The 25,570-nt window shown below is 65.5% G+C and overlaps 2 protein-coding genes across 2 annotated transcripts; both read right to left on the bottom strand.

Annotated features, from left to right (window-relative positions):
* Window positions 1-3,949: 3,949 nt before the first annotated feature.
* NTRK1 (neurotrophic receptor tyrosine kinase 1) lies at window positions 3,950-14,877 on the bottom strand. The gene is made up of 17 exons (XM_074853124.1): window positions 14,619-14,877; window positions 12,604-12,678; window positions 12,367-12,438; window positions 11,830-11,898; window positions 11,387-11,541; window positions 11,121-11,272; window positions 10,862-10,988; window positions 10,443-10,772; window positions 10,236-10,253; window positions 10,013-10,071; window positions 9,661-9,763; window positions 9,131-9,277; window positions 8,885-9,015; window positions 8,637-8,809; window positions 5,185-5,425; window positions 4,235-4,393; window positions 3,950-4,135 (listed from the first exon to the last, which is right to left on the bottom strand). Exons 1-17 carry the CDS (start codon window positions 14,804-14,806, stop codon window positions 3,950-3,952), a joined length of 2,385 nt encoding a protein of 794 aa, XP_074709225.1. The 5' UTR covers window positions 14,807-14,877.
* A 1,943-nt stretch (window positions 14,878-16,820) lies between these two features.
* Window positions 16,821-25,374, bottom strand: INSRR (insulin receptor related receptor). Its single transcript, XM_074853043.1, has 21 exons — window positions 24,720-25,374; window positions 23,111-23,423; window positions 22,877-23,019; window positions 22,585-22,729; window positions 22,284-22,498; window positions 22,088-22,214; window positions 21,700-21,938; window positions 21,455-21,622; window positions 21,158-21,347; window positions 20,991-21,032; window positions 20,617-20,882; window positions 20,334-20,470; window positions 19,918-20,083; window positions 19,268-19,376; window positions 19,064-19,134; window positions 18,345-18,574; window positions 18,153-18,263; window positions 17,873-18,032; window positions 17,665-17,794; window positions 17,442-17,576; window positions 16,821-17,233 (listed from the first exon to the last, which is right to left on the bottom strand). Exons 1-21 carry the CDS (start codon window positions 25,258-25,260, stop codon window positions 16,969-16,971), a joined length of 3,903 nt encoding a protein of 1,300 aa, XP_074709144.1. The 5' UTR covers window positions 25,261-25,374; the 3' UTR covers window positions 16,821-16,968.
* Between the last annotated feature and the right edge of the window lie 196 nt (window positions 25,375-25,570).

Below are 25,570 nucleotides of genomic sequence, written 5' to 3'. Positions count from 1 at the left end.
CTCACTGTTCCCTCATCCCAAGCACACATCCCCCCGCATCCCAGGATCCCAAGCACACATCTCCCTGCATCCCAGGATCCCAGGCACGCATCATTCCCTTATCCTGACATCCCGGGATCCCAGACACGCATCACCCCCGGATCCTGGGCACACATCATCCCCTTATCCTGATATCCCGGGATCCTGGGCACACATCATTCCCTTATCCCGATATCCTGGGCACACATCATCCCCGCATCCCAGGGTCCTGGACACGCATCATCCCTGCATCCCAGGCACAGACTGTCCCTGCCCGGTGACATCCCAGCCACACATAACCCTGCATCCCAGAATCCCCGACACACCCATCCCCACATCCCGGGATTCCCCGCCGTCCTGCACCCCCAGATCCTGCCCTCCCCCCGCCAGCCTCGCCTCACCCCAATATCCTGGGGATCCTCAGCCACCCACCACCCCTCTATCCCGGGATCCTGACCGTAAATCCCACCAAATCCCAGGACCCCACCCCAGGACCCCCGGCCAGGCAGCTCAGCACCACGTGTGCCCCCCCCATGCCCAGCGCCCCCCCCAGCACACACGTACATTAGCCGGCTTCAACTGATGTCAAGGCGCCGTTAATTGCCTCTCCTCGTTACAGTAATAGCTCTAATCACTCCTAACGATTTTCGTCCCAGGGTGGCTCAGCTGCACCCCCCACCCCCCCACACACACCCCCTCCTCACCCTGGGGCTCCATTAGGATCAAGCCCACCCGCAGCTGGGGGGGGGGGGGAATGTGGTCACCTCAAAACGGCACTTCCCGGAGCAGGGATGGGCACAGGGGCCGTGGGGGCTGCGGGCACAGTGCGGGGGGGGCCTGGAGGGGGGACATGAGGGCTGGGACAATCTGGGGACATCTGGAGTCGGGGACCTGGTGTGGAAGGGCCCCCCCCCCTCCTTCGCTCCTGATGCTCTTCAATAAGGTGTCCCCAGGGCAGCAGGGAAATATTGCTCGGGGACACTTCAGCGGCACCGAGATGCCTTTGCAGCCCCCCCCCCCCCCCGAGGCCGCCGGTGCCGGAGGGGACGGGGACCCCCCAAGTGCACTTAGGGGTGGCCGGGGGCTGCACGGGGTCCAGCCAGCGCTCAGCACCCCCCCCCCGGGACCCGCAGTACAGGGCGCAGCTGCACCCCTGTCCCCAGTGTCCCCCGAAACCATCCTTGGGTGGGGTGGGGGGGGAACCCCAAAACACACAGCTGGTTCCCTTAGGGGGGACTTGGGGGTCCCTTTAGGGGCTTCTAGGGGGGGTGGGACCCTTCAGGGAGCAGACCCAGCCCCACCAGTGTCCGAGCCGGCAGCATTGGGGAGCAGGGGGGTGGCTTGGCCGGGGTGGGACCCCCCTGTGCAGGATGCGGCCGTGGACCACCGGCGCTGGAAGAGGCAGGATGGGGGCCGGGACCCCCAAACCCTCATTGACCCCCGAGAACGGGGCCAGGCCGCGGTGCCGCTGGGGCGGGCAGCTCTGGCAGGGAGCGGAGCCGTTAATTACCTCATTGCCAGAGTCCATTACCGCTCCCCCCGGAGGGGGTGAAATGGAGAAACTGCGGCAGGAGGAGCGGGAGGGGGGGGAATAAAATCAATCAGGGCTGAACCCTTCAGGGAGAGGGGCTGGGTTTGGGGGGGGCTTAACCCTTCCCTGACCATCTTAAGGGGGGAAACTGAGGCACAGCCACCCCCATGGGGGAAACTGAGGCACGGCTGCGGGGAAGCCCACCCTGCTTGCGGGGGGGGGGAGTGTCACCCCCACGCACCGGCCCTTTTGGGGCGTTGGTCTGCGGCGATCTGCGGCGCGGGGCTGGAAAAGCTCAAGGTTGTAATCTTGTTCCTTCTTCAAATTAGATAAGAGGGAAAAAAGGCCATAAATCAGCGCGGGCAGCGGTTGGAGAGACCCCAAGGAAGCAGGTGGGGGGCTCTGCCGGCCGCACTGCGCTCGAGCGGGGCCGGATCCTGCCCACGCCGGATCCCCACATCCCAGGGCTGGACCCTCGGCGAAGATGTGGGGCCAGACAGAGCTGGGGGGGTGGATGTGGCCCTGCTGCGGGCTTGGGGGTGGATTAGAGGAGCCGCAGGGCGCTGGGGACAGCTCTGGTTTCCTCCTGCTCTTGTCATGCCACATCCAGCCCCGGTGACCCGACACGGCCCCACATCCCCCCCCGCATGTACCCACCGTGGAACCCCCCGGGCGCTCCCACCGTGCCTCAGTTTCCCCTTGCGACCCCACTTTCCTCCCGCTTATCTCAGGTCACGGTGGGTAACAAAGGAGCTGCCAGGGCCCTGCCTGCGCTGCCTAATTAGCCAGATGAAATCAATTGAGCTCCATTACGGTCAGATCCAGGTCTCAACCATTACCAAGGCGGCCGGAGAGCCCGGGGAAGGATGATGGAGTGGCCGCTACAGGGCATGTGATAACCCCCTGGCTCCGAGGAGGGGGTGCAGGGAGGGCTTTGCTCCTTTTTGGACGGGGGGGGGGTTGGCTTTGTGCTGTGAAGTCTCATCCTGCCCCCCGCCCTGGAGCCCTTGGTGAGGGGACCTGGGGTATGGCACGAGCATCCCTGGAGGGGTGCCCAGGGTGGGGCCCAGGGCATGGCCAAAAAAATCCTTCTCTGGGCTGGGGATGGGGACATCAGCCCTGCACCCCAGGCACACGTCAGCCCGGGATCCCGGGGACATGTCGCCCCTCCATCCTGGGATCCTGGGGACACGTCACCCCTGCATAACTGCATCCCTGCATCCTGGGGACACCTCACCCCTGGATCCTGGGATCCTGGGGATACATCACCCCTGTATCCTGGGATCCTGGGGACACGTCATCCCAGGATCCTGGGCACACGTCACTCCTGCATCCCTGGATTCTGGGGACACATCATCCCGGGATCCCAGGTACACCTCATCCCTGTATCCTGGGGTCCTGGGGATACATCATCCCGGGATCCTGGGGACACGTCGCCCCTGCATAACTGCATCCCTGCATCCTGGGGACACCTCACCCCTGGATCCTGGGATCCTGAGGATACATCACTCCTGCATCCCTGGATCCTGGGGACATGTCATCCCGGGATCCCAGGTACACCTCACCCCTGCATCCTGGGATCCTGAGGACACATCACACTGAGATCCTGGGAACACCTCATCCCTGTATCCCGGGATCCTGGGGACACATCATCCTGGGGTCCTGGGCACACGTCACCCCTGCATCCTTGGATCCTGGGGACTCCTCATCCCTGTACCCCGGCATCCTGGGGATACATCCTTCCTGCATCCCAGCACACATCATCCCCACACCCTGGGATCCTTGGGGCAGCACATCCCCTCCAGCTCCTCTTCCCCAGCCGGAGCCTCCCAGCTCCAAAAAGCCCCTTTTTCTCCCCAAAAGCCTTCCATCCTGCCCCGTGCCCGGCGGACACCCCGGAGCAGGCGGCTCCCAGCGCGGGGGGAGAGATGGGCACTTTTATTATCAACCGGTTTCACTGCAGAGCAGGCGAGCGCGGGGTGTCCCCTGGGACGGGGGACAAAGGAGCAGTCAAGCCACGGGGTGCCCCCAGCCCCCCCGGAGAGCCAAGCCCCCCCCCGGCTCCCACATCAGCCTGGAGGGGCTGTGCCCCCCCAGAGCCAACCCACGTCAGCCAAGTGCCTCCATCCCAGCACGCTGCAGAAATGCCAGAGAGTGCGGGGGGCACGGCCACAACCCCGGGGGGGGGGCACAGCCTCGGGGGTCCCCCAGCCCAGCCCCACAGCCCCCCGGCGGGGGTGGGCTGGTATTTTTGACTATAAATAAGGTTTCAGCCCTCTCCCCCCCCCTTTAGGCATCAGTCCAGGGGGCTCCGTTGGGGCAGGGTGAGCCGCGTCCCCGAGCAACGGGGAGGGTTGGGGGGGGACAGCAGAGAGTGGAGGGTGGGTGGGGGGTCCTCGCTCAGCCCAGGATGTCGAGGTAGACAGGGGGGGTCTTGACGAGGGCCTGGAGGCGGCTGTGGATGTCCTTGATGGGCCGGCGCTGTTGGGGCTCCCGCTGCCAGCAGCTCTGCATGACGGCGTAGACCTCGGAGGGACACGTGCGAGGACGCTCCAGCTCCCGGCCCTGCGTGATGCACTCGATGGCCTGCAGAAAGAGGGGGGGGGGGGGGGATGGAGATTGTGTCCCCCCACCCCGGTACACCCCACTGCCATCCTCATCCTCCCGCTGGCAGCAATCGCTCACCTCCGTGTTGGAGAGCTGGTACCAGGGCTGCTTCCCGTAGGTGAAGATCTCCCAGAGCACCACGCCGAAGCTCCAGATATCGCTCTCGGTGGTGAATTTACGGTAGAGGATGCTCTCGGGGGGCATCCAACGGATGGGCAGCATGGTCCTGCCCCCCACCTGCCCACAGTGGGGCCGTCAGTGGGGCAGGGACACCCCCCCCCATGTCTATCCCCTAGCTCTGCTCGTTAAGCGCGTCTCAGATTAGATATAACAAAGATATTTTTGACGCTGAGAGCGGTGAAACAGTGACACGGGTCACCCAGGGAGGTGGTGGACGCCCCGTCCCTGGAGATATTCAAGGTCAAGTTGGACGGGGATCTGAGCGAGCTGGTGTAGTCAAAGATGTCCCTGCTCATCTGGGGGGGTTGGCCAAGACGAGCTTTAAAGGTCCCTCCCAACCCAAACTATTTTATGATTCAATATGGATGGAGAATAAATCCTGTGAGGAGCGATGGAAGGAGCTGGGATGTTCAGTGTGAGGAGGAGAAGGGGAGGGGAGACCTCATCACTCTCTGCAGCTCCCTGAAAGGACGTTGTGGAGAGGTTGGGGCTGGTCTCTGCTCCCAGGGAATTAGTGACAGAACGAGAGGGAACGGCTTGAAACTGCAACAGGGGAGGGTCAGGCTGGACAGGAGGGAAAAATGTTTCCCAGAAAGAGTGGTCAGAGAGTGGAATAGGCTGCCCAGGGAGGGGGTGGAGTCCCCACCCCTGGGGGTGTTTAAGGGCCGTTTGGATGAGCTGTGGGGGGGTGTGGGGTAGGGGAGAGCTTTGTAGAGTCGGGCTGAGGGTTGGACTCGCTGATCCCGAGGGGCTTTTCCAACCTGAGTGATTCTGTGGCTCTGAGACGCGTTGGGAGGCACCTAAGAGGGACAACGGAGCGTGTCCCCCCCCCCTCCCAGCCCGCTCACCCGGTAATAGTCGGTGCTGTAGATGTCCCGGGACATGCCGAAGTCCCCGATCTTCACCACCAGGTCGTGGCCCACCAGGCAGTTGCGGGTGGCCAGGTCCCGGTGGACGAAGTGGAGGGAGGCGAGGTAGACCATGCCCGAGGCGATCTGCGTGGCGATCTGCAGCATGTGGGCCAGCGTCAGCTGCCCGCGAGGTTGCCCCTGGCCCTGGGCCAGCATCTTGGCGTCGGGGCCGTGGGACCTGCGGGGGCAAAGGGGCTGCTGGGAGCGGGGGGCGTGCGAAGGCACCCACGTGCCAGGAAGGTCAAGCACGTGTGCGGGTGTGTGTGCGCACAGGGGAAGGGCACGAACATACGTGTGCACGTGCCAGGGAAGGGTGTGCACCTGTGTGTGAATGCACAGGGGAAGGGCATGAACATACCAGCAAAGGATGGGCACGTGTGTGTGAGTGCACAAGGGAAAGGGCACACACATATGTGCACACATGGCAGGGAAGGGTGTGCACACGTGTGTGTGCGCGTGTGCACAGGGGAAGGGTGCGCGGGAGTGTGCACATGTGCCAGGGAAGGGTGTGCACATGTGTGTGTGTGCGCACAGGGGAAGGGTGAGCACATGTGTGCATGCACACACGTGTGCACATGCCAGAGAAGGATGTGCACGTGTGTGTGCATGCACAGGGGAAGGGCGCACACACACATGCATGTGTGCCAGGGAAGGGCGTGCGTGTGCATGTGTGTGTGCACAGGGGAAGGGCATGAACATACCAGAGAAGGATGTGCACATGTGTGTGCATGCAAAGGGAAAGGGCACACACATATGTGCACACATGGCAGGGAAGGGTGTGCACACGTGTGTGTGCGCGTGTGCACAGGGGAAGGGTGCGCGGGAGTGTGCACATGTGCCAGGGAAGGGTGTGCACGTGTGTGTGTGCGCGCACAGGGGAAGGGTGAGCACATGTGTGCATGCACACACGTGTGCACATGCCAGAGAAGGATGTGCACGTGTGTGTGCATGCACAGGGGAAGGGCGCACACACACATGCACGTGTGCCAGGGAAGGGCATGCGTGTGCATGTGTGTGTGCACAGGGGAAGGGCATGAACATACCAGAGAAGGATGTGCACATGTGTGTGCATGCAAAGGGAAAGGGCACACACATATGTGCACACGTGGCAGGGAAAGGTGTGCACACGTGTGTGTGTGTATGTGTGCCAGGGAAGGGTGTGCACGTGTGTGTGCGCACATGGGGAAGGGCATGAACATATGTGTGCACATACCAGAGAAGGATGTGCACATGTGTGTTCATGCACAAGGGAAAGGGGTGCGTGCGTGTGCATGCACGCAGAGGAAGGGCACACACATACGTGCACACGTGCCAGGGAACGGTGTGCACGTGTGTGTGTGCACACAGGGGAAGGGCGTGCACATACGTGCACAGATACCAGGGAGGGGCCTGCCCTTGTGTGCACACACGCCAGAGAATGGTGTGCACGTGTGTGTGTGTGCACGGGAGGAAGGCGCAGACGTGCACAGGGAAAGGCTGCACTTGTGTGCACACAGGCCAGGGAAGGGCGTGCACACACACACGTGTGTGTGTGCACAGGGGGACGACACGCATGTGCACATCTGCATCCTTCCCGTGTGTGTGTGCACACAAGGGAAAGGCGTGCGCTTGTGCACGCACAGAGGGGAAGCGCATGTGTGTGTGTGTGCACAGGGGAAAGGGTGTACATGTGTGTACACATGCGAGGGAAGAGTGTGCACACGTGTGTGCATGTACAGGGGAAAAACGTGTATGCACACGCACACGTGCCAGGCAAGAGTGTGCACACATGTCTGCATGTACAGGGGAAAAAGGTGCACACATGTACATACATGCCAGGCAAGAGTGTGCACATGCATGTGCATGTACAAGGAGAGGGTGCACACATGTCGGGGAAGAGCGTGCACATGTGTGTGCACATGTGCCAGGCAAGGGTGTGCACACACATGTGCATGTACAGGGGAAAAAGGTGTACATGTGTACACACATGCCAGGCAAGAGTGTGCACACATGTGTGCATGTAGAGGGAAAAAAAATCACACACGTGTGTACACACGTGCCAGGCAAGAGTGTGCACATGCGTGTGCATGTACAAGGAGAAGGTGTGCACACATGTTGGGGAAGAGTGTGCACACATGTGTGTATGTAGAGGGGAAAAAGCGCACATGTGTGTGCACATGTACCAGGCAAGAGCATGCACATGCGTGTGCATGTAGAGGGGAAAAGCGTGCACATATGTGCACACATGCCAGGGAAGAGTGTGCACACGCATGTGCATGTAGAGGGGAAGTGCACACGCTTGTGCACATGTGCCAGGCAAGAGTGTGCACACGCATGTGCATGTAGAGGGGAAAAGCGCACATGTGTGTGCACATGTACCAGGCAAGAGCATGCACATGCGTGTGCATGTAGAGGGGAAAAGTGTGCATATATGTGCACACGTGCCAGGCAAGAGTGTGCACACGCGTGTGCATGTAGAGGGGAAAAGTGCACATGTGTGTGCACATGTACCAGGCAAGAGTGTGCACACGCGTGTGCATGTAGAGGGAAAAAGCGTGCACATATGTGCACACATGCCAGGCAAGACTGTGCACACACATGTGCATGTAGAGGGGAAAAGCGCACATGTGTGTGCACATGTACCAGGCAAGAGCGTGCACACGCGTGTGCATGTAGAGGGAAAAAGCGCACGTGTGTGTTCACACGTGCCAGGCAAGACCACGCACACACATGTGCACGCACAGGCAGAAGCCGAGCACGCGTGTGCCCAGACGCCGGGGAAGGGGCTGTACGTGTGCGCACACACGACCCGTCACACGGAGCGGGGGGGGAGAGTTGCGTGTCGGGGGGGTGCACACCCCCACGGGCCAGCGGGGCGAACGCGCCCACGCGTGCGACGCGGGCCGGGGGCCAGTGCGCTCCGGCCGCCTCTAGCCACTCCGCTTTTGACGCCGAGTGTGGCTGACAGCCGTGCCGGGGCGGCCGGGAGCTGGGGGGGGGCAGGGGGGGGGCGGGGTGTGTGTGTGTGTGTGTGTGTGTGTGTGTCTGTGTGTGTGTGTGTGTGTGTTGGTTTTATTTTTTTTTTTTGCTCGGCAGAACCATTAATGCCAACTCCCATAACAATAATCATAAAAGCCACGTCTCAGAGCTCAGCGCGGCCACTAAAGCGATGCCTCTGGCAGCCCCCCCGTGCCCCCCCCGTCTAGCAGCAATACCTGGGGGGGCAATCGAAAAGTCTCTGCTTATTCCAGCTGATGGCCAATCTCTCTCTATTTAAGCCTCTCAGACAGTTAATCTAATCAATATTGCAAGGAGCTGCATTAGCAGGGAGCAGGCTGGCTGCGCTGATGGAGCGGCAAAAGGCGGGGGGGGGGCCCCAGGACACCCCCCCCCCGTGCCCCCCAGCCCACCTGAGGAAGCGGTTGAGGTCGCCGTGCTTCATGTACTCGAAGACCATGATGAGGGGTTCGCCCTCGGTGCAGACGCCGTAAAACTTGACGATGTGCTCGTGCTGCAGCACCGTCAGCAGCTCGGCTTCGCGGTGGAAATCCAAGCGGGCGCTTTCCGTCACCTCCTTCAGCGCCTGGCGGCACACGGTGTGTGTCCCCCCCGCTGCCGACACCACAAACGTCACCCCCCCGCCGCCACAACTCCTCACCTTCACGGCCACCAACATCTTCTCCTGCTCCGGGAGGAGGTTGTAGCACTCGGCCAAGAAAACCTTCCCGAAGGCGCCTTCGCCCAGCTCCCACTTCAACACGATGTCCCGCCGCTGCACGTGGTGTACGCCTGGGGGGGGACCCCCACCCATCAGTGCCCCCCGCTCCTGGGAGGATCTTTGGGGACCACCACGGTGGTCGTGGGGGTGTCGTCGTCGTCGTCCCCCCCCAGCCCCGGCGCTTACAAGCGTCGCAGAAATACTGGGGGTTCTCGATGAAGTTGCTCTTCAGCCCCTCCAGCTTGCTCTCAGCCGAGGACAGGGGGCTGCTGCCCAAGTTCATGAAGTGCAGCGACATGGCCAGGTCGTCCTCTTGGGCCAGCACGGCCGAGCCTTGCGGGGACAAGGCCAAGGCCATGGGAAGGGTCCCGCAGCCCCCCCTGCTCCCCTCAAAGCCAGCGCAGCCAGCGCCAGGCTCTGCCGAGCATCCCCCCGCCCCGGCCGGCCCCCGGGGGCCCGATCAAACCCATTTAGAGGCTGAATCCATTCCAGGAGTGAATTAGCAGCTGCTGCCCGCGCTGCCGGGGGGGACCCGGCACCTCGCCACGGTCCCCATCCACGGTGTCCGCCCCCCGCCCTTCCCCGGTCCCTCATCCCCGCAGCTGTGGCCCAACCCGGGTACCCGGCCCGGCACCGGCCGCCCCGCAGATGCGGGAACCGGGGTGTCCCCACGCCGCAGCCCGAGTCCCCCCACGGCGCCGGGCGAGGGGACTCACGGTTAATGCCGAACTTGGAGCGGCGCCCGCACTTGTTGAGCACGATGAGCATGACGGAGAGGAAGAGGCAGGCGAACACGGCCAGCGCCACGGCCACCGAGACCTGGGGACAGCCGGGACGGGGGGGGGGTGTCACCTTTTGGGGTGCCGCCGGGTCCCTTCTCCCAGCCCGCGGTGGGGCGGAGGTGGCCGCAAGTCCCAGGAGCTGCCGCAGGGGAAACTGAGGCAGCGGGGCTCTGTCCTTCATCCCCATCGCATGTCCCCATCCCACCCGGCTCTGGTTTGGTTGTCCCTTAAGGATTTGTGCCACCCTCCCACGGGTGTCCTGGCCCCCCCCATGCCATCCCCTCACCCCCAACGCGTGCTCGTCCGTCGTCTCCATGGGCCCCTCCAGCGAGCTGTTCCTGGTGCCTGGGGCAGGGAGAAGGGCGTGGGGTGACCGTGGGGTCCCCTGGGGTGGCACCAGCAAGGTGGGGGGTACCCCAGCATCAGCCCTGGTGTGGAGGGGGACGCCCAGGGCGGGTGAGGGGGGGCTGGGGTTGTGTCTACGCGGAGTAGCATCTCCGGTCACTCACCCAGAGGCGAGAGAGACACTGGTGCAGCCCAAAGGGAGAGAGAAAGGAGAAACATTCGTTAAGAGCACCCCGGCCTCCCCCCGCCCCCCCAGGGAAACTGAGGCACACGGGGGCTTGCTTGGAGCCGGCGGGCAGAGCCAGATACAACCCACTTCTGCACCCCAGACGTGGCGGGGAGCTCCGGGGGGAGCGTTTGCCGGTCCCTACCTGGGATGGGCTCCTCGGGGCTGAAGCTGAAGGGGTTTTCCATGAAGCGCCCCTGGATGCTGCGGGCGGCGGAGCCCAGGGGGTTGCGGACCAGGAGGGTGTAGTTGCCGTTGTTGACGTGCGTGGGCCGGTTGAGCTGGAGGCAGCCGTGGAGGACGGTGGAGTTGTGCTCGTACTCCACGATGCGGGTGTGGATGTAGGGCCCCTCGGGCAGCGCCGTGCCGTTGAAGAGCCAGCGGATGCTGGGCACCGGGTTGCCGTCCACCGAGAAGGGGATGCACCAGAAGTGCTGGGGGATGGCTTCGTGCAGGAGCAGGATCACGGGGGGGACTGGGGGAGACAGAGCCAGGTGGGTCCCCTGAGCCAGACCCCCCCCCCCTCACCCCAAACGCCATCCCGGTCCCCTCTGGGCTGCTCACAGGTGACATTCAGCGTCACGCTGTCCTCCGCCGGCCCTGCCGCGTTCTCGGCCCGGCACGTCAGCTCTTTGTGGTTGAGGTTGGAGGAAACGTTGTTGATCTCCAAGACGATCTCCCAGGCCGAGAGCTGTGGGGGACAGGGTGAGCAAACAGCCCCCCCACCCCCCCCCTGCACATCCTCCATCCCCCCCACACCAGTGAGACGATGCTGCGGCGGGGACGGTGCTGCCGGGAAGGTCCCCGGCGAGGCTGAGCTTGCCTTGGTGACGACGGGCGGCTCAGGTCCCACCTCGGGGACCACCCATTCCCCGGTAGCCGGTGGCTCGGTGGCGGCGATGTGGCAGGTGAGGTTGACACCGTCCCCTTGGCGCAGCACCGCGTCGGGGGGCTCGATGCGGACGCTCGGGGGCTCTGCCGAGGGGAAGGAGCTCAGCGGGGCCACATCCCCACTCTGTCCCCAAGGCTCTGGGCGGGAGGGGGTGCGGACACAAGCACCCAAACCCGGCGGGGTCCGCTGTTACGTACCGCAGGCGCGGAGGGGCTGGTTGCCCAGCGGGACCAGCACGCTGCCCTCCCAGCAGCCCAGTGACTGGTTGCCCAGTTCAGCCCGGCTCCCGTTCTGCCAGAGCTGCAGCCAGCGCAGGCCGCAGGAGCAGTTGAAGGGATTCCCCACCAGGATGCTGCGACGGGGCAGGGGAGAGGATGAGGGGTCAAACGGGGGGCGGTGACCCCAGCTCCGGGTCATACACCCCCCCCCACAGCACCACGGGCATCCCTCCTGCACCCAGCGCTGCCCGTGCCCCCCGAGGTGCGCGAGGGGTCACCCCCGGGGTTGTCACAGCTGCCATCTCGCTGCGTCCCCAGCCCTGTCCCTGCCTCCACATCACCCCGGGGTCCATCCCAGGCAGGGGATGCTCCGCACCCACCTTCCCCCCACCCGCCCCCCCATCTCCGCCGCCATCACTCACAGCTCTTGCAGGGGCAGATGCTGGAAGGTTTTCCAGGAAAGGCTGTGCAGCGCGTTGGAGGAGAGATTCCTGCCGGGACAAACCCCGTCACCCCCCCTCTTCCCGCCGCAGACCCCCAGCCCGCATCACCCCCCCACCTTGCAGGGGTCTGGCCGGGGCACGGGACAGCACCGGGGCCACCGTTGTCACACCGTGACCAAGCAAAACCACCTCTGCCAGGGTGTCACCAGCCTTCCCTGCACCCCACGTACCCCAAGACAGGGTGTCCCCCCTCCCTCTATGGGGTCCCCTCCCGCACCGGGACAACACGGAGCTGCCAGGGGGGCCGGCAGCCGCCTGCCAATCAGGGGGGGGATCGATGGTTTCCCACTCAGCGGCAGAGCCCCCCGCGGCCCCCCCGGCCCCAGCGCTGCGCCCGTGGGCAGCGGGACACCATCGATTCTGCCTGGGCGCGGGGACCAGCCACCCTGCGCCAGGGCTGAACCCTAAAAGTGATGGTGGGGAGTTAGGGGAGGGAATCTGGGGGGGGATACTCACACGTGGCTCAGCCTGGGGGTGTCCAGGAAGGCGTCGGCAGAGACGTGCTGCAGCCCCGACCTGGAGATGGTGCTGGGGGAGGAAAGGGCTGAGCACCCGCACTGGGGACCCCCAATCCCCACCCTGGGAGCACCCCCCTTTGCCTCCCCGCAGCGAGATCAAGCTCTGGGGATCCCCCATCCACCAGCGCCCCCCTGCCCCTGTTTCTAAGCAGGGACCCCACCCCGGGGTGCTCACAGGCTCCTGAGGTCCCGCAGCATCCTGGTGTCAGCCCGGGTCAAGGTCGTCAGCGGCTGCTGGTTCTCGATGATGCTGGAAAGCAAACGAGGGGGGATCGGGGGAGTAGCCCCAAAACCCCCCCGCGCCAGGGGCTGCCGGCAAAGCAGGGGGCGAGGGGAGTGGGGGGCCACGGCTCTCCCCCTCCCTGCACCAGCCCACGGCTGGGGACAGGGACGGAGCTGAGCTGCCCCGCTGTGCCTCAGTTTCCCCTGGGCAGACAGGGAGGAGCTGGGAGGGGGGTCAGGGGGGGTCGAGATGGCAGCAGGGGATGGGGCCGGGGCTGAGCCGCCGCTTGGAGCCCACGGTCTCACCCAGAGAGCGAGTTTGCCGGGTCTCAGCCCCACTCGCCCGTGGGTCCCCACCTTTCCTCGCACCCCACATTGGGGCAATGAGGCTGGGGGTGATGAAGCTGTTCCCCCCCCATCCCCTTTTCTCAAGGCAGGGGGTGAAGAAAAGCCCCTTTGGGAGCAGGTGTGGGGTTTTCCCACCTGCCCCACCCCAGGGGCTCCCCTGCAAACCCCAAAATTTTAGTGGTTAATTGGGGAGTCAGACCCACATCGGGGGGGTTTTGGTCCCACTGACCCCCGGGGGTGGGGAGGGTCCCTATCGCCACCCCCACAGATGAGGCTGTGGGGATGGGAGGGACGAGGGTGGCTGGGGCAGCGGGAGGGCCGGGGGTCTCTCGGGGACCGCCACCGCCCCCCCCCAGCCAGCGAACAAAGAACTGGCAGCGCCCCGCGGCGCAGCGTCCCCTGACCCGCGGGGGAAACTGAGGCACAGCGACGTGCCGCAGCCACCCCCCGGCAATGCGGCACAGCCGGGGCTGCGCGGGGGGAGGACCCAGGAGACCGGGCACCCCGGCATCACCCAGCACCCCGTAACGCCCCCCAGCACCCTCCTCACCCCTCCTCACTCCAGCCCTCCTCTCCCCACCTTGGAACAGGGGGATGAGCGAGAGCAGAATCCCCCCAAAAGAGCAAATTCGGGGTCCCCCCCCCTCAGACTCCCAACCCTGGGGCAGGGTGACAGCCCCGCCAGGGTGGGGACGAGGGGCTCAGTGTTCCCCCCCCTGCACCCACAGCTCCCTGCGCGAGCACCCCGCTGCGCCCTCAGCCCATCGCTCCCGCTGCCATCGCTGTGGGAGGGGGTGAAGATCTGCCCCCAGCCCCTCGCTCGCTCCCTGGGGAGGGGGGATGCAGCAGGGCCCCCCCCCCCATCTCTGCAGCCTCCATCCCCCCCCGCTCCCCACAGCCATCCCGGCCCCACAGCACTCAATGCTCTGTCGCTGCCCCAGCCCAGCCCCATCGCACCGTCCTGAGCCCCGACACCCCCAGCCCCATCACCTCCATCACCGGCGGCCCCCAGCCGCGTCACCCCCAGCCCCATCACCCCCAGTCCCACCACTCCCCGTTCCATCACCGCACCCCTCAGCCACGTCACTCCCAGCTCCATCACCCCCTTCTCCGTCCCCCAGCCCCGTCACCCTCAGCCCCTCCGCCTGGTCCCTGAGCTTCATCACCCCCAGCCTCATCGCCCCCAGCCCCGAGCTCCATCACCCTCATCTCCACCATCCTGTCCCCGAGCTCCACCGCCCCCCACCCCATCACCACATCCCTCAGCCCCGTCACCCCCAGCCCCGAGCTCCATCACCCTCATCTCCACCACCCTGTCCCCAAGCTCCATCACCCCCCGCCCCATCACTGCATCCCTCGGCTCCATCACCCCCAGCCCTGTCACCCCCAGCCCCCCAGCCCGGTCCCCCAGCTCTGTCACTCCCATTCCCGTCACCCCCCGTCCGGTCCTCCAGCTCTATCACCCGCATCCCTGTCACCCCCAGCCCCATCGCCCCCATCTCCATCGCCCTGTCCCCCAGCTCCATCACCCCCCGCCCCATCACTGCATCCCCCCCGGTCCCCCAGCCCCATCACCCCCTTCTCCATCACCCTCTGCCCCCCCGCCCCGTCCCCACTCACACGTCGGTGAAGCCGCCGGTGCGCAGCAGCCGGGCCAGGCTGCCCACGGTACCGGGCTCCCGGCAAAGCAGGATCCCGGCCCGGGGGCAGCGGCAGGGCCGGGGGCAGGGACCGGCAGCGCCCGGGGCGGGCAGGGGCAGCGGCAGCAGCAGCGCGGCCAGGCAGAGCCAGGCGGGCAGCGGCGGCATCGCGGGGCCGGACCCGGTGCTGGAGCCGGTACCGGACCCGGTGCTGGAGCCGGTGCTGGAGCCGGTGCCGCCCTCCCTCGCACTTGCCCGGCAGCCCGAGCACGGGGCCGTGCGGGGCTTAAAACCAAGGCAGGGACCGGCCTCTCGGGAGGGGCCGGCGGCTCCCCCCGCCCCGGCACCGCCCCGGCCCCGGAGACCCCCCCGGCCGTGACTCACCGGCACTCGGGACCCGGGAAGCCCCCGGAGCGCTGGGGGGGGACACACAGACACGCGCTCGGCCGCAGCCCTGCCCGGAGCCCCCCGCCCCGCGGGGACGGTGTCCCGCCGCACACGGGCAGCGAGCAGGGCGCCTGCCTGCACCCTGCCTGCACCCTGCCAGCACCCTGCCTAGACCCCTGCACCCTGCCTGCACCCTCCCTAGAACCCCGCCTAGACCCCTGCACCCTGCCTAAACCCTGCCCGCACCCCGCCTAGACTTCTGCACCCTGCCTGGACCCCTGCCTAGACCCCTGCACCCTGCCTAGACCTCACCTAGACCCCTGCACCCTGCCTAGACCCTGCCTGCACCCCACCTAGACCCCTGCACCCCACCTGCACCCCACCTACACCCTGCCTAGACCCTGCCTAGACCCCTGCACCCTGCCTAGACTCCCACCTAGACCCCTGCACCTTGCCTGCATGCCTGTGCCCTGCCCTCACCCTGCCTGCACTCTGGCACCCTACACCCGCACCCCCCAGCCCCACAGAGCAGCATCCTGACACCCCCGACCACACCGCGGCACACGCCTGCACACACACATACACGTGCACACGTGTGTGCACACACGGACACACGCACAGCTCCTCTCCAGGACCAGGCTGCACCTAAGGGACAGGGGACATCACACCAGCACCCCCGGGCTCCCGGGGCCACCAAGAGCCCCCCAACCTGTCACACCCCCCCAGACCGTGCCCCAAAAATCTGGAAGCGCGACGGAGCCGCCCTGGCTCAGGCTCTTCCCCCAGCCCCGTTACGTTGGGATGCAGAGAGGCTGGAGATGGGGGCGGGGGGGACATTTGGTGGTGGGGACTCTCCTCCTCCCCCCCCAGGGGGTCCCCATCCCCACCTGGCTGCTGCCTGTCCCCAGGTCTGTCCCAAAGCACCTCGGAGGTGGCTCATCCATGCACTGAGTTTAGCACGTTCTCAGCCTGAGTTCCTCCCGTGTGCCTCCACCCCGGGGCCCATCTCCCACCCACACCAGCCCCCAGTGGCACCCATGGGGTCACAGTTCTGCTCTGGGGTGACACCCCCCCCACCCCCAAGACCCCACAGCACACACACCCCCCCCCACCAGAGCCGGCCAGTGGCTGCCGCCCGCCACGTCCTCCTGGATTCCAGCGCTTTGACGTTTTTCCCCAGAAACGCCCCCAGTTTGGGCACCGCAGGGCAAAGCCACAGCTGGGGCGTGCAGGAAGCGGATGGGGTTGGTGGGGGAGGGAAGAGGGGGGAGTGGAAATCCCCGTGTACCACCCCCCCTCCCTGTGACCCCCCCCCCAAACCAGGCACCGCCACGGCCGAGCTTCGTCCCCCTTTATTCACGCTCATCCCACAGATTAGACAGTGAAGCCCCTTCTGCAGACCAGCACAGCCCTGACACTGGTCCCAGTGCCAGGGACTGGGGGGAGGCACGAGGGTGGCCCCAGGCGGCTCCCGCTGCAGGGCTGCCCCGTGCCTCAGTTTCCCCACCTGTAAAATGGGGGGGGGGGGGGGGGGGGGGGGGGCCGCACTACTGACCTGTTTGCTGGGTGGGTGGGGAGCGGTGGTGGAGGCAGGTTGGTGGGGGGACCCTGAGCTTCAAATCCCGCTGCCCACCCCCAGAAATCCATTCCCCCCCCCAAAAAAATAACCATAAGGAAAGACCAGGGTGGTCTCCTCCCAACCGGCAGCCCCCCACTCCCTCCCCCCAACTTGGGGCACCCCAATTTATTCCTCAGGGGAAGCGCACCCTACGGAGCATCCTCGCTCTGCCTGCCACCCCCCTCCCAAGGCACCCGCTCCTCGGCCGGGCCCTTGGAAGCAATAAATAACGCGGTGGGGGGGGGTCCTGGTGGTGGGGGGCGCGGCTGGAGGAGGATGGGTGGAGAAGGGGGGTGCAGAGTCCGAGGACACCCCGGGGTCAGAGTCAGGCCGTCCCGTTGGGGAGCCGGCCGGGGCTGCGGTCCTTGCGGGCGGGCAGGGGGGACGCGGGGGGCTCGTCCTCGGCCGGGGACTGCTCCGTCTCGGCGTCGGAGGGTTCCCCCGAGCCGCGCCGGCGGTTCTCGGGGCTGTAGAAGAAGGAGAGGGTGCGGAAAGCGGGCGCCATGTGGTCCTTGATGCTCTCCAGGAGCTGGACGAAGGAGGGACGCTGGCGCGGGTTCTGCTGCCAGCACAGGCACATCAGCTCGTGGCTGCGGGAGAGAGGGAACCCGCTGGGTTTGGGGGGCGCCCTGGCACCCCACGGCGGCAGAGACCAGAGGCCAAGGTGATGGGCTCGGTGCTGGTTTCCCCCTCCCCAGCATGGTGAGGATCCAGGGTGCTGGTTCCCCCTACCCAGGCGTTTCCCGCAGCAGGGTGAGGGTCCGGGGAAGGGGGTGGCGGTCCCCCCGCTACACTCACAGTTTGTCGGGGCAGTTTTCGGGGCGCTCCAGGACGCCGTTGTCCATGACGAAGCGCAGGACCTGCTCGTTGGACATGCCCTGGTAGGGCTGCTCGGCCAGCGTGGCGATCTCCCACAGCACCACGCCGAAGGACCTGCCGGCACGTCGATGCTCAGCGGGGGGGACGTCCCCCAAATCCCACCTTCCCCCCCCAGCGACTCCCCCGCACCCCAACAACCTACCAGACATCGGACTGCGTGTTGAAGATGCCGTCCTTGAGGGCCTCGGGGGACATCCAGCGAACGGGGAGCAGCCCCTTGCCCCCTTTCCGATAATAATCAGTCTCGTAGATATCCCGGGTCATGCCGAAATCTGGTGGAGGAGGAGGAAGGCGTGAGCAGCAGGAGGGGCCGGGGCTGGCAGCGAGCCTCCCCGCCACTGCCCACCCACCTCCGATCTTGACGGTGAAGTCCTCGGACACCATGCAGTTGCGGGCAGCCAGGTCGCGGTGCACGAACTTGTTGGCGTTGAGGTAGGCCATGCCGTCGGCGATCTCTCCCGCCATCTGGATCATGTCCTTGAGCGACGGCGGCGGCAGCCCGGGGTTGTTCTGCATCACGCACAGAGAGTTGGGGTTTGGGGACACACACACACACACCAAGACCCCCCCGGGAACAGGGTGGGCACCTCTTCGCCCGTGGGATGCTGCGGCACCCCCCCAGCCCCTCACCTCGGCGTCGGGCCTGAGCGAGCGCAGGTAGCTCTTCAGGTCCCCACGCGTCATCAGCTCCATGATGACCAAAGCTGGCTGGCCCTGGGACACGACGCCGAGCAGACGGACCTGGGGGGACAAAGAGGGGTGGCACGTCAGTGGCCGGACCCCCCCCATTTCCCCTCCATCCCCCCTCGGCCGCCCACCTACCACGTGGTGGCACTTGAAGGCTTTCATGACGGAGGCCTCGTTGAGGAACTCGATGCGCTCCCGCATGGTGGCCAACTCGTTGACCGTCTTCAGGGCCACCTTGGTCTCCTCGCCCTCAGCGGCCAGCCCCAGTGCCAGCCCCTCGTACACCATCCCGAAGGAGCCCTGCCCCAGCTCCCGGATCACCGTGATCTTGTCCCGCGACACTTCCCACTCATCGGGCATGTACACTGCGGGGCGCGGGGAGACCACCCCGTCCCCCTCACCATCCTCATCTCCATCCCTGTCACCATCCCCATTCCCGTCACCATCCCCACCTCCATCCTCACACAATCCTATCTCCACCCCCATCACTATCCCTGTCTCCATCCCCATCTCCATCCTTGTCCCCATCCTTGTCCACCTCCCCATCCCATCCCAAGGTCCATCTTCATCCCAACCCCATCTCCAACCCCATCCAATCCCATCCCCATCCAATCCCCATCTCCACCTTCATCCCCATATCCATCCCCATTCCATCCCATCCCCATCTTCATCCCATTCCCATCCCCATCCCATCCCCATCCCATTTCTATCCCCATCTCCATCCCTATCCAATCCCATCTCCAACCCCATCCCCTCCCCATCCCGTCCCATCCCCATCTCCATCCCCGCCCCACCCCACCCCCCCAGCACGACCCCGCAGACCCCGGGGGACACCCCTGCCCGTCCCTACGTACTGTCCGAGGCACTGAAGTACTCAGGGTTGACGGAGGCGTAGAGTGTCCCGCTGGGGTACCCGGCGTTGCTCCTGCCAGAGCCGGGCAGCCCTCAGAGGAGGGGGGGCGAGGGCACCATGCCACCCCACCACCACCCTTCCCCAGCCCTGGCACGGCTGGATCGGGGCCCAGCCCAGCCCTGGGGGGTGAGAGGGGGGACGTTACCTCTTCTTGTTGTAGAAGAAGAGGAAGATGGCGAGGCAGGAGATGAGCACCATGAGGACCACGGGCGTGACGGTGAGCAGGACGTAGAAGCTGCCGGATTCCTCCTCGGCTGCCGGGACCAGCGACCGTGGGCCAGGGTCTGAGCACCCATCGCCCCCCCACACGCTGCCCCCAGCCCCCCAGCTCAGCAGCACACACTGATCTCGGGGTGTCCCTGTCCCAGAGCACCCCCCAGTCCCCCCAATCCCCCCAGCATCCTCCTGATCCCCAGCTCCCCAAATCCAGGAGCATCCCCTGAGCCGCAGCTCCCCAGCCCAGCAGCACCCACTGATCTCAGGGTGTCTCCAGCCCATCAGCATCCCCCAGTCCCCCAATCCAGCAGCGTCCCCCAGTCCCCCAGCTCCCCCAATCCAGGAGCACCCCCTGATCCCCAGTGTCCCAGCCCTGAAGCACTCCCTGCCCCCCAGCTCCCCAAACCCAGCAGCATCCCCCAACCCTCCCTCTCCCCATCCCACCACCACCCCCCAACTGCCCAGTGCCCATCCACCACCCCCCCCGACCCCCAGCTCCCCAGCCCCACACAGTCCCCCCTCCCTGCCTGTCCCACAGCCGGGGAGCCCACTGATGTCCCCCTTGTCCCCCGCGGGTACCTGGGCCCAGGATGTAAAATTTGACGAGCCCTGTCCACGAGCCGTTGCCGGCCAGCGAGGTGGCCCGGACCTTGGCCGAGTAGTTGCCCGGCTGGAGCAGAGCCAGGTGGACCCCCCCGTACTTGGAGTAACGGTGACGGGAGACACAGACGACAGTGGTGACCTCCTGGAGGGGACAGTGGGGGGGTGGCAAAGGGGGCTTCAGCCCCCCCAAGACGAGGGAAAGGAGAAAGGGGAAAGGGGAAGGGGAAGGGGAAGGGGAAGGGGAAGGGGAAGGGGAAGGGGAAGGGGAAGGGGAAGGGGAAGGGGAAGGGGAAGGGGAAGGGGAAGGGGAAGGGGAAGGGGAAGGGGAAGGGAGCTGTGCCCCCTCACCAGACCTGTCAGGGCAGGGGGTGCTGGCGGGGGATGGTCCTCACCTCGCTCTCACGGCTGTATTTGATCTCATACTTGAGGATGAGCCCGTTGGGGTTCCTGGGCTCTTCCCAGCGCAGCAGGACGCTGTTCTTGCTGGCCGGCTCCCACGTGACGTTGCCGGGAATGTTGTCAGCTTGCACTGGAGGGGGGCACAGGGGGGGTCAAGCTCTGAGGACATCACCCAGACCCCAACCCTCTGCCAATCCCCTGGAATTCACCAGGAGCCCAGAGCATCCCAGCATCGCCGAGCCAGGGCTTGGGAGGGGGGAGGCTGATGGGACATACGCTCCGGCATGGTCCTGGCGAAGACGAAGGTGGCGGCGCTGCAGCCCACGGTGTGTGCGGCGTGGTTACAGGCGTGGATGTCGATGCGGTACTCGGTGAAGTGCCGCAGCCGCGACAGCACCGCCCGGTCGCGCACCACCTTGTCCTCAAAGATCTGAAAGTCAGGTTTGGGCTCGCCCCCAGTGCGGCTCGGGGCCGGCGGCTCTGCCGAAGAGGCGTTGGCTGGGGATGTGATGGCCACCACGTCCCTGCGCCGCTTCGGGGTCCTGCGGGAGATGGGGACAGGAGGTGGTGGGGAGCCAGGACGCCTGGGATGTCCCCCAAAATCGAGCAGGGGAGGGGAGACCCTCCAGGTTTGTGTGGTCACCACTCACCTCTGCGGGTTCTTGTTGATGGATGTCACCTTCCAGGGTGGTCTGAGACAGCAGGAAATTGGTTAAAGGATCTGCCAGGAGCAGCCACCAGACCCCCCACCTGGGGCAGACCCACGCACCCAACTTGGGGGACCCCATCCTGACACAGGGACCCCCCCAGACGGCACCTGGGGATGATGATGGAGTTGTGGAGGAAGTTCTCGAACTTCTTCTGGAAGGACTCGGCCTCGCCCTCCATGCGGAGCTGCCCGTCGGCAGGGCGGCAGGGGCAGCACCGCTCCTCCGCGTCCTGCTCCACCTCGGGGCCGTCCCCATCCCCAAAGCGGGTGTCGGCACTGCTGGTGGGCAGCTTCAGACCTGCAGGCAGAGACAGGCAGGGCTGGCAGCGCTGCTGGAGCTCAGTTTGGTAGGAGCATCCCCATCCCAGTGTCCCAGGCAGCCCTGCCTGCCCTGCCTGCCCTGACCTTTGTGGCAGTAGTCATTGACGTAGAGCTCCATGTCCTCAGCCAGCTGCTGCCACAGCACCAGGTAGTAGGTGATGTTGCCGTTGCGCTGCGTCGGCGGCTTCCAACGCACCACGATGTGGGAGGAGGAGTTGGACATGGAGATGACATCCCGGGGCACCGTTGGGGCTGGGTGGACACTGGGGCGTCAATCCATCTTTGAGGGACCACCACGGGCATCCCCGTCCTCCTCCCCAGCCCCTTACCCGCCGGCATGGTGCGGATGTAGACCACCTCGCTCTGCGCCCCGTAGTTGCGTCCTTCCTCGGCGGTGGTGAGGGTGATGGCGCGGACGAAGATGGCGTATTGGGTCCAGGGGCGGAGGTTGAGGAGAGCCACCCCCGGCGCCTGCTCACTGCTGAGTGGCAGCTCCACATCCAGCACGTTCCAGCTCTGCGCCCCACAGGCGTCCTGCCCCACGTACTCCGACACGTTCTGGAAGGGTCTGCCCCACACCGGGCATTGGGGATGGTCCCAGAACCCCCTCCCAGCCCCACGACCCCCCTGATGTCCAGCAACCCACCAGCACACAAGGACACCACAGGGTGAGGTCCCCAAACTCTTGGGGACAAGTAGGGGGCGGGGACCACTTACGACTCCTTGTAGTAGACGATGAAGCTGAGGAGGTCCCGGTACTCGGGGGGCCGGTACCGCTCCCACTTGAGGAAGATGCGGTCGGACTCGGTGACGTTGGAGATGAAGCGCAGGGTCTGGGTCTTGCCTGTGGAGAGGAGGGCGAGTTCAGGCAGGGGGTCGCGGTGCTGCCGGGTGTCCCCGTCCCTGTACTCACAGGACGCCCGGTCCCCGTTGGTGCGGGGGTTGATCTCTGCCTTGTTCTGCCGCCCCTTGGTGCCCGTCACCTCCTCCATGCGGTAGATCTCGGCCAGGCACAGCTTGGGGTTGAAGGCGAAGTACATCTTGCCCACGGGGATGGAGAGGACGTGGTGGCTCCAGTCCCAGAGCTGCTGCAAGTTCTGGTTGTCCAGGACGTACAGGGTGTAATTCCTGGAGGAGAAGACATGGGTAGAGGCGGTGGGCACGGGCACCCCCAAACCCACGTGTGTGTCCCCAACCCACAACCCCGTCCTCACCCGTCCACCATGGAGTCACCACGGATCAGCTTGAGGTTCTTGAAGAAGGACAAAGAGACGAGGGCGAAGGAGTGTTTGATCTTCAGGAAGCCCGTGATGGTCTCGATTAGCCCCAGGCTGCTCTGCAGCTCCGAGGCCAGGTTATCTGGGGACAACCCGCGGGCATGAGCTCGGGGAGAGGGGCACCCCCTCATTAATTCACCCTGCAAGGGAAAAACCCCCCCCTCCTTCACCCCCTGCACCCCGCAGCAGCTCTCCCACCCCGGCAGGGGGGTCTGGATCCGGCACTCACAGCCCCGGCGGATGTTCATGATGAGGTTCCCCTCGACGAGGGTGCAGCCCCCCAACTCCTGCGCCGCCTGTGTCGAATCGATGGTCTTGGTGCCCACCTTGCACTCCTTGGGGCACAGCCCCTCGCATTTGTGGCAGAAGATGCTGCGGGCAGGAGGATGGGGGACAGGACGTGAGTCGGGCACCCTGCCACCGCCGTACCCGTGCTGGGGGGCACTGGGGAACCCCCCGCTACCTGCTCTCATTCCTGGTGTAGCCCGAGGGACACTCGGAGAGGCACTGCCGCTGGTGGATGACGAATTTGGAGGCGTCGCGGGGGTTGTCGGAGACCTTGCGGAGGCTGGCGCAGTACTCGGCGGTGACGCAGCGCCAGCCCTCGTACTCGTAGGTGCGGGGTGGGCAGGAGGGCAGGCAGTGCCCGTTGAAGTGGAAGTGGCGGCAGGCGACGCAGGCTCGGTTGTCGCGGGGTCGCCCGCAGCCCCCCAAGCACTCGGCGTGGCAGCACTCGCCCGCCGCCGTGCACGCCGAGCCCGCGCCACACGGGCACACTGCGGGGAGAGAGACAGTGCCGTGGGCGAGGAGAAGCCTCCGGGAGAAGATCGGTCGGCCTTGGGGCAGCGCGGAGGGTCTGGGGGTCTGGGAATCACACAGGGGGTGAGAGGGAAGAGGTGGGGAGGGCTGGGGGGTGGCTGCTGACACCCTCTGGCTCTGGGGGGCAAGGGGAGAGGGGTGGAGGGATGGAGGGAGGGAGGGATGCAAGACTGGATGGAGGGATGCAAGGATGGAGAGAGGAGTGGGGGGATGCAGGGATGAAGCAATGGAAGGATGGAGGGATGCAGGAATGGAGGGAGGGATGGAGAGATGGAAGGATGAAGTGATGGAGGGATGGAGGATGGAGAGGGAGATGGAAGGAGGGATGCAGGGATGCAGGAATGGAGGGATGTGGGGATGGATCGAGAGATGCAGGGATGGAGGGAGGGATGCAGGAATGTAGGGACTGATGGAGGCATGGAAGGATGGAGGGATGTAAGGATGGAGGGATACAGGGATGGAAGGATGATGGGATTGAGGGATGGAGAGGGGGATGGAAGGAGGGATGTAGGGATGCAGGAATGGAGGGAGGGATGAAGGGGATGGATGGAGGGATGGAAGGACGCAGTGATGGAAGAATGAAGAGATGGAGGGATGCAGGGATGGAGGGATGGATGTAAGGATGGAAGGATGAAGTGATGGATGTAAGGATGGAAGGATGAAGTGATGGAGGATGGACGGAGGCAGGGACAGACTGACGGATGCAGGAACGGGTGGGGGAATGGAGGGACAGCCCAACGGTGAGTGGACAGACGGACAGCTGGGCTGAGGGGCGGCCGTGTGAGCCGCTGGATGGGTGCCTGCAGGGCTGCACGGACAGACGGACGGATGGGGTGAGGCTCAGCCCATGCTCAGCCCCAGCCCCAGCACCGGGGCAGCAGCCGAGGTTACAACGCCGATAAGGATCGGTGTTTATAGTATATATTTCATTACCGGCTCTCCTGTTTACAGCAAACGAGCCCGGGAGGGGCCCGTATTTACCTCCCTGCTGGGAAAACAGGGCAACCAGGAGCTGGCCTCTCCTCCGGAGAATGATACAGCGCGGATCCGGTTACCCCCGCCACGCCACTGGCACGGGCCGCGCTCCCGGCGACAAGGAAGCGATGGCCACGTGCCGGGGCCTGCCATCCCCTGGTGGCTCCACCAGCCTTCCCCAGTGCCCTCCCAGTTTACCCCACAGCCGCCGCGGCGCAAACCAACACCACGCCGGCAAAACAGCCGCCACGATCGAGCCCCGCGCCGCCGGCACCCACCTTTCTGGCAGAAGCTGGATGTCCAGCAGCGATAATCCAGCTGCCCGTTGACGCTGGTCTGCGCGCACGGCTTCTCCACGTCCAGGATGCCCGGGCAGACGTCGGCGCATTCTTCGGCCAATTTATTGCCGACGATGTAGGTGTTGTCCACGGCGTCGGGCAGCAGCAGCCCCCAGTCGATGGTGGAGAGGTGGCAAAGCTCCTGGTTGCGCTCGATGCGGACGGAGCCGCGCAGGACGTGGCCCAGGCTGTGCAGCCCCACGTCCCGCAGATGCGGCATCTCGAAGATGACCAAGGCGTAGCTGAAGAAGAGGTTGGTGCCACGGATAACCGAGAGGTTGGGGAAGAGATCCCGCAGGCTCTCCAGCCCGTAGACGCGGAAAAGGAGCAGGTACTCAGTGATCATGAGCAGGCGAGGGAAGCTGAGCCCCCGAAAATCCTCGGCGCCCGTGGTGAACATCAGCAGGATCTGCAGGTTGCCCTCGATGATGGAGCAGTTCTCCAGCTTCTGCAGCTGGGAGACGTCGTTGCGGATGTCCATGCTGCCGCAGACTGGGGTGGCGAGAGGGGGACGCCGTGGGCAGCAGGGATGGGGCAGCTGCCCCCTCAAAACCCCCCCTGTGACCCAGGGGTCCCCCCGCTGTGCCCATGGCTGGGGCCGCAGCGATGCTCGGGGGGGTTTAATATCCCGGTGCTGCCTGTCAGAGGGGGCTGCAGTCGGGTTGGGCTGTCTGGGAAGACGCGAGTGGCTCTGACAGGCAGCCGGCGCGTTGCGGCTCTCCGGGGCACGACACGTCCGTCAGCGCGGCGAGCGGTGATGTTAACGAGCTCTGGCTGCCCGGGCGGCTGTC

Source organism: Strix uralensis, chromosome 32 (assembly GCF_047716275.1).
Source record: "Strix uralensis isolate ZFMK-TIS-50842 chromosome 32, bStrUra1, whole genome shotgun sequence".
Taxonomy (NCBI): domain Eukaryota; kingdom Metazoa; phylum Chordata; class Aves; order Strigiformes; family Strigidae; genus Strix; species Strix uralensis.
This window is presented reverse-complemented; position numbering and strand designations above follow the sequence as displayed.